Here is a 12,291-nt window from a genome sequence, read left to right as displayed (position 1 = left end):
ATTTTTTTTTTTTTTCACTCAAATCACCTTTCTTCCCCATACTGATGCTCGGTTTGAACTGCAGGAGATTGTCTTGACCATGTCTACATGCCTAAAAAGTTGCCGCTATGTGATTGGCTGCTTAGAAATTAAGTGTTAACGAGCAGTTGGACAGGTGTACCTAATAAAGTGGCCGGTGAGTGTATATATATATATATATATATCTTGCCTAGGGCAGCAAATTGGTCAGGGCCGGCCCTGTCAACAAGGACATAATAATGAACGACACTCGTCTCATTCGTGGAGGTGGAAAAACAAGTTCTTTGTGACATGCAAGATTTATTGTATTAAAAATGCAAAAGAAAAGTCATTAGAGTCGGCTGTTTTTGTCAATTTCAAAATGTTTGCTATTTTAATATAAGTAGGCTACATGGTTAAATATTTGACCACTTGCTTGAGCAACTTAATATATATATGAAGAGCTCTTTTCCAAAACGCGATAAACGCCATTTTTAAAAAAAATGAGTTTGTCGTGTCATTCTGCTGTGGACAGAACCCTTTCACTGCTCCATCAACGTTTCATGCCAAATCGCTATATTTCCTTGTTTAAAATGTAGTGCAAGATACAGTTTCTTTCCAAACCGCGATAAGCGCCAGCCCTGTTTTTAGCCTAAACGCTATAAATCCTCAAATTCAATGAGCGCTCTACACAATCCAGCACTGCGGCACTCTGAACAGAGGTTTATTATGTTCATTCATTCCTCAAAATGAGTCCTAGTTTTCTAGTCAACTAGTAGTAGATCGTTTAAGCCATTTGTATTATCAGTAATCACATATATTGGTTTAATTAAATGGGAGAGAAACCATATGAGCGTTTTTAATTGCCTATTCCGCATCTCAACGTATGCATAAAGCTTGCCACAAAGAACCGGCAAAAGAAATGATTATGCATGAAACATTTGAGTTGTTTATTAATAAACTAGTGTTTTCTGTCAGTGTCAGCAGCAAAGATAAAGTTGATGATGCTTACTCACCATCTTCGCAGTGAACGCGCATATAGGCCTATAGAGAGAAACGCATACTTCGAATTAGCCTACATACGCAGAGAGTTGCCAATTTATTTTAGTTTTTAATTGTTTTGTTTAAAAGTAGACATTTAAAGCTTTCTGTAGCCTAGTTCTCAGGCCTGTGTGAGGCAAGCGTTGCGGTGTTTCGGTTCATATATGAGACGCGCTCCGGTTCACCTGCGCGCCTCTGTGTCCTGATTATATTGTCTGATATTTACTTCTAATGTATTAATCCAGTCAATTTGTCGATGAAACATTTATTAAAATGAAGATATAATTTATATGAAACGAAATTTACAAGCTTTCTACAAAACAAAACTTAATAAGTGGTCAAAGTCATGTCTGACGCACTCCAAATATTTTCCGATATTGGGCAGCTTTTGAATTTTGATCCTATCTTACTCATCTCATGCGGCATCTCATGCACTATAGCACGTGCTGCTCCTGTACCGTATATGCACAGCAACACGCAACCACATACGCACTGCAAACAGAGTTTGTGTGAAACAGGCATTTATTCATGATGTTTCCCGCCCATATCAGCAATTCTGACAATAAGTGTCTTACAAAAGTTAAATGACTATATTACTTAATATAAGGCTTAAATGAGGCTCTTAAATGAGGCTACACATCAGAAATTGTCTCTTGGTAGCTTGATCTGTTTATTTTCAGACGTTCATCGAGACCAGCTCTGTATTGGCCCAAGTGAGGAAACAGTCATCGATGAAATGTTTGGACCATACAAAACTTTGGGAAGTTGTGTCGGGGCATTTCTAGAGAAAATAAAATTAATCCATTGTTTCTTCAGAGGCTCGGATGAAGGAACTAAAAAATACTTTGTGTTCATTTGTACATCCGAACACTGATCAACTGCCATGCAGTTGAATTTGACCAGGGCACTGGGGTTTCACTAGCCTGATGTTGGCGTCTAGTCAGAATGTGAGTCTGAAATAGGGCTGGGTGATATGGCCAAAAAATCATATCTCGGTATTTTTTGCTTAAATGGCGATGTACAATATATATATCGGTACTTTCTAAGTTTTTCTATTTATATAAAGAAAATCTTTATATTTAAAAAAATTATATATATATATATATATATATATATATATATAGTCATCGATGAAATTATATAAATTATATATATATATATATATATATATATAAATATATATATAGTCATCGATCGATCTATATATATATATATATATATATATATATATATATATATATACTGTATATGCCCAATGATATCCTACAAACAATGTTGATATTGAAGGATATGGTGTTAAAAAATAAAAATTAAAAAATAGTGTTAAGTGTTAATGTAATATAGGCTATGCAATATATTATGTGCAAAAAGATTTTGTTTTTAAATTGACTAAAGGCTAAACTAAAAATGAAAATAAAAACAAAAACAAATCCACAAACTAATTATATTAGCCTGCATTTGATTACCCCATTATAATGGTCACTTTCATAAAAATATACTTGTAGGTTTAAAATTCCACATATGGCACATTTATTGTCTTCAACAACAAATATTTTAGCAATATGTTTATTTTAGTCAGAATTATTGCGTATTATAGTACGTAGTACTATTCTATTGTGCTCCGTCTGTTTGACAGTGAAATGGACATATTTGTTTTACTTTCTAACATTTAAAGATGGAGAATATACCTGTGAAATGTAAGTTGAGCACTGAGGAAAGCACCACATCTCAAACACATTAAACAGCGCAAGTATTTATCCGTGACATTCAGCAACAGTATCTGTCAGCATCTGACAGGACAAGCTGCTTTAAAGACCCACTCCGATGAAAATAATGTTTTTCTAGGTGTTCTTGTGTAATTTTTCTGATGTTAGAGGACATATCTTGAGAAAAATAAGCTCAAAGTGTTATTTCTGAGTATTTCTACATTAAAATGGCTGTGAATCAGTAGCAGACGCTAAAATGCCAGCTAAAATAGACTGGAGTTGTGACGTAGTAACTCCACTGGGCGGGGCCACAAGCTCATACTCCCCTCCATACTCATACTCCCTAAACTTTTTACAAACAAGCACATAGATAATGTATAATATAATAGTAGTTAATTCATGTATAATATATAATTAAACACACCACAGATGCACAATATAGAAAAGAGACGAACGGGGACAATATGGAACTTTTATTTTTCAGATAATGTTTATTGCACATATTTTGTTATTTAATGCCTATAAATATAAAACAATATACATTCAGACGCAGTCAATAATACGAATCTAATGTTGTATTTCATGCGAGATACCAGCGGTCAAGTGACAAAAGAACGACTCAAACCCAAAGACTGGAGAGTGAACTAATCATTTCTCTTTCCGGTACTGACAGCATAGTCTCTATGGGACTGAGAGGAAGAACGAAAGACTCGGACCCGGCCGAACCCGAACTCGAGACTCGAAATATGAACTAATTATTACTCTTTCCGGTCCTGCTGTATCATACACGGCATGGCGCAGCACACAGATCAGAGTCAGACACAGACGAGTCGACTGCTAACGTATCGAGACACGAGAGGAGGAGAACAAACCTGATAAATTTGAAGTTGCAAAGGAAAGAATGTCTCGGATCAGGAGGTGAGGTGAACTAACAGAATCAGACAGCAATAGCCTGAACTTAAGACCCAACAACTAATAAATTAAAGCTGCAGTAGGGAGTTTTGAGAAAACGTTGACTTAGTCTGAAAATTTGAACAAGCACAACTACAGGTCCCACCCCCTTGCTCTCTGCTCTGCTGCGTTACAGCCCTCCCTCCACAGCTCGTCCCCCACAGCAGAGCCGTTCGTGAATGCGCAGGCTAGTAAACAGGGCCACCGATGACGGTGGATAAACAGTTATGGCACATTCACTGATAGGGACTAAACGTCAACAATATGCTTTACATTGACTATGGCCTGCCCATACTTTGACTACAAACTTGGTCCTCAAATCCTTATGTTTTTTGCAATACATGTAACTTTATGTTGCACTCTTTCTATAAGTTATAAATAGCTAGTAAGATAACGTTAATATAACGGTAACTAAGGTTACAGTATGTAAGTAATTATTCTAGCGATATATAATGCTAGATAAGGTGTGCTAGTACATTATTTCAGCAACATGTCAAGCCAGTGAATTAGCAGGTTTCAATTGTTGCTTAGCAGCAGACATTTTATCAACATGTTTGCGGCTACAATGGGCTGACAAATTAGACAAGATTGTTTATCGTCATCGGTCTTTTCCCCTTTACCTCTCTGTTTTATGAGCAGGTGTCCCTCGAGAATTGGCAGTTTAGGGTACTTCTCCGTCATAAGCACAACTGCAGCTCGCCGGCAATCTTGAGTTTGAACGACGATACGCGCTCGCGCTGTGCCAGAGAGGGGTGTGATCAGCACGCACACGAGCGTGATTGATACTGCTAAGACATTCCTCCTGGCTCTGATTGGGTTGTCTCTGACGGGAGTGTTGTGTTTCTGCAAATGGCAATAGGACCACTGGGAGGAGCCAGAGAAACTTGATTTTTTTCACAGATTATCTGTCTCATATTCTACTGTCAGGACATAATGACAGTTTTAACAAATATGTAAAAAAAAATTTTTTATAAAAGTTACCTACCCCAGCTTTAATACAACATTTGAGTTTCTTATAATTTGTAAGTGTATGCTAGCGGGAGAGACAGAGCTCTCAGCAATGGGGAGGGTCCTCTCCGTGCCATCGGCTCCGCCCACAACACAGAGGTTAATCGCTAATGAGCTACTGCTGCTCTGCTGAAGTGAAGTCCCAGAAAACGGCACAGGTTTTGTGATTTTAGCTAAAAATGGCATAATCATAATTTAAAGACCACTGGGAATGCTTAAAAATAGCTTTAAAATATGATCGGAGTGGGACTTTAAACTTGTTGACTATATCTTACCAGTTATTTTGAAGCCCTTAATATAAGCTTGTCATTTTTAGGACAAATTGTACTATGTAGCTACTTTCACTGCAGCAGCTCACACATGACCGTCGCTATTTTTTAGATGTGCTCATATCAAACTACTGTATCAATATAAACGGTATTGCCTCATTCCATATCGTTTCAAAAAATATATATTGATATATCGTACAAACTCGATTTACCACCCAGCCCTAGTCTGATACTGCTTCATTGTGCTGTGATTATAGGGCGTTTTTCAACCGAACCAGTGAAGGAATACAAATTTATTAAATGTATAATTTAGGTTCCAATACAATAGCATAAACTGAGAAATGGTCTGCACATTGAATTTTAGCTTTTAAGATTAGAATGGTGATTATATCCGGCCCATCCTGTTTTTCTGTATTGGTCAGATTACTAAAACTCTTAATTGTTTTTTCCTGCCCAACCTGTTTTCTCTATTGTATTTTAAATTAATCAGATCACTGAGATTCTCTTCTGATTAGATTAGCTGTAGGGGAGACTTTAACCTTTTGGGCCCTATTTTGCACCCGGCGCAAATGACTTTATACACATACGCATGTATCATTCCTATTTTGCACGCGCGCAAAGCGGGATTTTCCCCTCCACAGACGCACGTCGGTAAACTAGGGAATGAACTTGCGCTCCCTGGGCGGATCGGCGCAAAAAGGAGGCGTGTTTTGGCGAAAACATTCCCTGGTGCTATTTTACACTTCCAGAAAACAATTGCCCCACTGACCAGAAAAAACCTGGTCTAAAGTCAGTGGCGCGTTGCGCGTTGTTCATAATGCTATTTTAAGCGCGCATGCTTGCCCAATGTAGCGGGTACACAACGCGCATACACTGATTCTCTCATCAACACAGATGCAGTAGTTTTTATTTTTGCAAATCATACATTATAACAAGGAAAAATATTCACAAATCATTGTGGTTTACATAAAGATGAAAAAACCGACTTACCCATTTTTTAAGGCTAATTGTAGTACTGGATCAGACCTATTTGCCCAATAGTGCAACATACGTATAGGCTATAATGTTTAACCGACGCTGATGTGCGAGAGTTTCTCCCATCCCCATACAACGTCACCTCTCTGTCTTTTCCTGACAATAACGTCTGTCTCATCGGCTGTGAACGCTCCTGGGTGCGCCTGGTAAACCCGCCGTTATAATAATAACCTGTCATGCAACATGCGCACCTGTTCTTAAAGGGTATGTTGGATGGCGCTCGGATTGGTTTATTTCACGTTGCGCCCAAATCACACCTATGAATAATGAAGCTACTTCAGACCAACCCCTTTTAGATTTGCGCCAGGCGCAAGAGGCATATATCCCGCCGGGAAAATAGCAACAGCACCGGGACCCGCCCACAAAGTTACTTGCGCCATGCGCTTTGACACTTGTGTTTCAGATCATTAAAATAGGGCCCATAGTCTTTAATGGCTCTGGGATGGCTCTTGGAACTAGAGTTCCTGGCCAGTATCAACATTTGAATAGTTACTGGTAGTCCAAGTAGGTTGTGTTCCTACTTCATTTGCATGCTTTGTTTCAGAATGTATCCCCCCTCGATGTAACTCCTCCCTAGAGCTGGGCGATATGGCTGAAAACTGTATCACGATACTAGTGTTTCGAAACGGTCGATATCGATAACTATTGATTTTTTTTTTTTTTATGATCTATTTAAAATAAGGACCAGGAGAAAAATATATTACATTTAAACATTTTTGTTTTAAACTTAACCTTCCTCTGATTATAATCCCAAAACAGAAATGTCAACACAACCATGGAAAACTCAAATAATTAAAATGTAAACATAAGTCTAAATTCACAATCAGACCTGCAACAAACCTTCTGTGGAACAGTACACAGAAGTCACAGTTCAGTTCAGACATCACGGTTCGGTACGATTTTGATACAATGGAGTAAAAAAGCAAAACAGAAATAAAGAAGGGATTTTTATAAATGTCTTAAGCCTTGTATTTTTTAAATAAGTTTTATTAATAAAGGCATAGAACCAGTTTGTTTATAGTGCACTGATAGTAGTTTTATATAATTAGTTTATTAAATTAGTAAAAAGATAAAAAAAAGACCTTGAGATATGTTTGGTAATTGTACCTGAATGAATTTAACATTAATTTGCTATATTTCAGATCAATATATTTGTTTTCCTTAATTTTAATTAACCCTAACTTTATTCTCATCAGAATTATAAATAATTGATTTCCGTATAAAATAATACTACCAATACATTTTATTTTCTTTTTTAATCAATGTGTAACTGAAAAATAAACAGATTAGTGCTCTGTTTTGAGGACAAGAAATGAAAACTAATGCGATATGATGAATGTCCAAAAGATGGAACATAGACTGTTTTAAAAAGGGGTTGGATAAATATGCTTTGCTTTTAAAACGGTGTGTGTGTGAGAGAGAGTTGTAGGTTACAGTTTGACAAGAAATACAGTGTGACAAAAGCACAATGTTGTGTTTTATTGCGAGTATAGGCCTACACAAATATAAGTAAACACTTTGCAGACTGAATGATGTCCTGTATTAACAAAATGACGGAGTCTGTTTTTATGTCTCTCTCTCTCTCACACGCACACACACACATTTCGATCACCGCCCGTGCCTACTCTCTCATGTGCGCACGCGCGCGCGCACACACACACACACACACACACTCCAGCATTGCAATCTTGACATCGCAGCCTGTTTATTATGCTGTGTTCACATCAAATGTGAATAGAGCGAATTATCCAATAATGTTTCGCAATTCTAGCCTGCCTGGCATGCAGATGAAGGGAACTCATTTTCTGCTTATCAATCGCAGGTTACTGAAGAGGAATCCAGCAGCACGAGACAACGATATGACGCAACCAAACAGACACCGTTACATGATTGCCTGTTAGCGGGTCACTCCCAACATTGCTAGATTACCAGAGAGCGAGTGTCTTTGTTATTGCAACCAAACTTGCTTCGCAACCTGTGGTTTCTTCCGACGAAGAAAACAAATATTGAACATTTTATTGAACACATTTTTTATTGATATCGATCACGTGTCTATCGCGATACATATTGTTATCGTGTTATCGCCCAGCCCTACTCCTCCCCCTTAAAAAGGTATATGAATTCAAGTCTATACTGATTTTAGTCAGACTTGAGACGAGATTTCGTTGACAACAGCTACCAACAGCTCGTGTTCTCAATAAAAAATCCTGCTTAAGATACAGCCCGAGTCTCCTGGTCTTCGCTTCTGAATCTTCTACACTTGAGAAGAAATAAGTTCACTACACCAGGAAAGAAAATCCCTCTGGACTCAATTGAATCGACAAATGCCTTGATCACGGTTCCCTGTTCCTCTTTTAAAATGAATGCCCTCTCTACATCTTCTATAACAGACGCGATGGCTGAATCTAAACATCTAAATTCTCCAGCCACAGCCATTCTTTGTTGTAAACTAATTCATCCTAAATGCTATTTGGTGATGTGGATGATTACGTTACGGTTGATCATCTGTCCATCATCGTATAAAACCTGAACTGACAATTTGATTCGTCAAACAGCTTTGGTTCGGGCATACTTGCTTCATAACGGATCAAGTCCAGACCAGTGTTAATTCCGTTGACGAAAATAATGATAAATTATTTGGCATAATAACGGCATTTTTCACATTTTTCACAAAACAAGACGATAACTAAATAAAACAGTTTTGAATGACAAAAACTATGACAAAAATCTACCGTCATTCTAGGCCAAAGAAGATGTGTTTTTAGTCTAGCTTTGAACTGACAGAGTGTGTCTGCTTCCCGGACAATGTTTGGAAGATTGTTCCAGAGTTTTGGTGCTAAATAGGAAAAGGATATACCATCAGCAGTCGATTTTGATATTCTAGGTATTATCAACTGGCCGGAATTCCGAGATCGCAATAGACATGAAGGACTATAATGCGTTAAGAGCTCGCTCAAGTACTGGGGAGCTAAACCATTTAGTGCTTTGTAAGTAATCAGCAATATTAAAATTTATACAATGTTTAATAGGCAGCCAATGCAGGGTTGACAGAACCGGGCTAATATGGTCATACTTCCTGGTTCTGGTAAGAACTCGAGCTGCTGCATTTTGAACTAGCTGAAGTTTATTTATTAAGCATGCAGGGCAACCACCCACCAGTAGAGCATTACAATAATCTAGCCTTGATGTCATGAATGCATGAACTAATTGTTCTGCATCTGTCAATGAGAGCATATGGCGTAATTTAGATATATTTTTTAAGATGGAAAAATGCAGTTTTACAGATACTAGACACGTGACTTGCAAATGACAGATTGGTATCAGAGAGCACACCCAGGTTCCTAACCGACGACGAAGACTTAACAGAGCAGCCATCAAGTGTTAGACAGTATAGACCCTTTTACAGTTTGTAAACATGGTGACGTTTTTTCGTGGGCGGAGCTTAGGTGGAGGCAGAAAGGTCCATCTGGCCGCTTCACTAACGCTAGTTAGCTAGGATTGTTAGCTTGTTTTTTAACAATGACTGGAGAAAATCCGATATTATCTTAATGTGTAAGGTCACTCAGTGTCCAGGACCGATTGTTCCAAAAGTTATTTTTAACGGACGGAACCAGATTGGCCGACCCGTAGCCGCCTACACGCTCACTCAATGCATGGACGATGTGACAGGATTAACGTACGTTACCTCGGTTGAGTGGCCTGACTTCTACACCTACCTTATAGAGAAACCGATCGTAAAGAGAAACTGAGGGCATATAAATCTTTAGATGCCTATATGGTCCTGTACAAGACTTGAGTGTACGATCCGCAGTTCTGCAGAGCCAGCGCCGAGACCACGACAATGTAAATAGTGACATTACAGTGCGATTTTAATGATGTGAATATTTTCTAGAAATAAAAGTTCCAGATACAGCATATTCATTTTTCATCAATTCTTGCACCAAACAACACAACAAGATGACATTTAATAATAGTAACAATTATTTAAGCTCCTTATTATGTAGCTGAATCTGTGCTGTTTTGCATTGGCCGCCTCCAGTTTTCACTTTGTTTTGCCTCCAGGTAGCGCCGTGACGTAACTGTGACGTTGGCACAAAAGGGGTCTATTCTAGGCTGTTACGTGTGGAAGTTTTTTTGTCCAATAATTAGAATCTGTTTTTTTTGTTTGTTTGTTTTTTTTTCTCAGAATTTAGTTGTCATTACTAGTCATTTGTTTGTTTAGTTGTAATTACAAGTCATCCAATTTTTTATATCAGCTATGCATTCCGTTAATTTTGTGAATTGGTAAGTTTCGTTAGGTTTTGAAGAAATATACAGCTGAGTATCATCAGCATAACAGTGAAAGCTAATTCCATGTTTCCTAATGATATCTCCTAAGGGTAGCATGTACAGAGTGAATAGCAAAAGAGCTTGCTCTGTGACTGAATTTAATAGGGTAAACAGTGAAAACAGTAACTTTCTTTACATTTTAGAGTGGCCTTTTATTGTGGCCAGCCTAAGGCACACCTGTGCAATAATCATGCTGTGTAATCAGAATCTTGATATGCCACACATGTGAGGTTCATGGATTATCTCGGCAAAGGAGAAGTGCTCACTAACACAGATTTAGGCAGATTTGTGAACAATATTTGAGAGAAATAGGCCTTTTGTGTACATAGAAAAGGTCGTAGATCTTTGAGTTCAGCTCATGAAAAATGGGGGCAAAAACAAAAGTGTTGCGTTTATAATTTTGTTCAGTGTATCTGTTATCTGTTGTAATTGTAGATGTAAACTCTTCCTCCAGGTAATCACTCTCAGCTCCTCCCAGTCTGGATCTCCTGTCACAAGTACAGTCCCCAGCACCCCCACATCTTTACAGCCACTCGTCAAACTTGAGTCTGGAAACACAGGTGCTGTGGGCGGCTCACGCCCTCTCCAGAAATACATTGTGGTGTCTTTGCCTTCATCCTCTTCCTCACTGGAGAACAAGGGCACAGGTGTCCTTCCCTCCTCTACCTCACCCATTAGCATGGAGTCTACTGTCAAGCTAGAACGTTCAGAATCACCGGCCGCAAGCACACAATCGCCACATTGAAACTCACACTCGCTTATTCCACCAAGATACAGAAGAACAATAGCTTGAGACTCGGCATAGTGCTTACTAAGCACTTTCGGACAAACTGACATGTGCTTAGAATTAAGAAAGCGAGCAAATAGCTATGCACCCTTGGACCTTAAGACTCATTCACACACTGTGTACATACTAAATATATACGTCAAAAATTAACACTGAATTATGTATACACTCAAATACATGTCTGAAATAACAAATAACAACAAATAACAAACACTGGCAGAAACGGTGGCAGAAAAATACAGGTCGGAACTTGATTGTGATTTGAGATAAAAAGGTTCTTTGTTTGAATTCACAGCTTTAACAATGTTTCATTAATAAACATAAGGATATGGTTGTATTTATAATGGGAGAAGGAATAATAGATGTGCATTTTTTGTGTAGAAAGCCAACAAACAAGCAAAAAAAAAAAAAGAGATGGTGGGTCCATCACTGTCTGTTATATGTGTGTATATTTGAGCATGTGAGCTTGACCGAAAACTGGGCATTTATAGGACTAATGAACAATTTAATTGATTTACTATTTCATGATCATTTTTTATTGTCTATAATAAAGATGGATTTTAAATGTGGTTGTCATTTTCTTTTCCTTACAAGACAGAGGGTACTAGGGGAATATCCTTTTTTGCTTTATTTAATTCAATTATTTATTTAAGTCGGTGATTGGAATCCTTTGCACCAAAGCATGCTCTATTGATTTAATTTTGTTGTGAATGTAAACATTTCCACTGGTTTTACTTTTAGTGACACTATAGTTGTAGGAGCCATTTATACCTTCACCTTTTGTGGATAGGTTAATATTGCTATTACTTACTCTAGCCACTTGGTGGGAGTGTTGCACTGGGTGTGACATCACTGGGAATTAAGTATATTTACAGCCAGGTGTGGTAATCAGTTAGGTATGGTGTGGATGGTGAGGAACACACGGTTCTTACCGTAGCCGTGAGCACCCACTTTACCAACAGCACGACAGCACTTTAATATTTAGCACTGGGTGAAGTACCATTTTTAATGTAAATTATTCCCTCTTTTGTATCTCAATAATAAACAGGAACACCACCCAAAGAGAGCAAATGTTTTTGGACCTTTGGATTTTTCAGCTACGCGTTGAGAACACCATGCCATCTATACCAGGCTTATAGGATAGCCTCAACACAGTAAGAACCGATTC

The 12,291-nt window shown here is 38.0% G+C and overlaps 1 protein-coding gene across 1 annotated transcript in view; it reads left to right on the top strand.

The window, feature by feature from the left end:
* taf6 (TAF6 RNA polymerase II, TATA box binding protein (TBP)-associated factor) overlaps nucleotides 1-11,692 on the top strand; it is a 61,286-nt gene extending 49,594 nt beyond the window's left edge. The window contains exon 15 of the mRNA XM_039662322.2: nucleotides 10,791-11,692. Within this exon, the coding sequence (XP_039518256.2) occupies nucleotides 10,791-11,081 (291 nt within the window). The 3' untranslated portion in view covers nucleotides 11,082-11,692. The remainder of the gene's footprint in view (nucleotides 1-10,790) is intronic.
* The last annotated feature ends 599 nt before the right edge of the window (nucleotides 11,693-12,291 follow it).

The sequence above is a fragment of the Pimephales promelas genome, chromosome 4, assembly GCF_988280905.1.
Source record: "Pimephales promelas chromosome 4, fPimPro1.hap1.1, whole genome shotgun sequence".
NCBI classification, from domain to species: domain Eukaryota; kingdom Metazoa; phylum Chordata; class Actinopteri; order Cypriniformes; family Leuciscidae; genus Pimephales; species Pimephales promelas.
The sequence above is the reverse complement of the archived record's forward strand: the minus strand, read 5'-3'. Positions and strand labels throughout refer to the sequence as shown.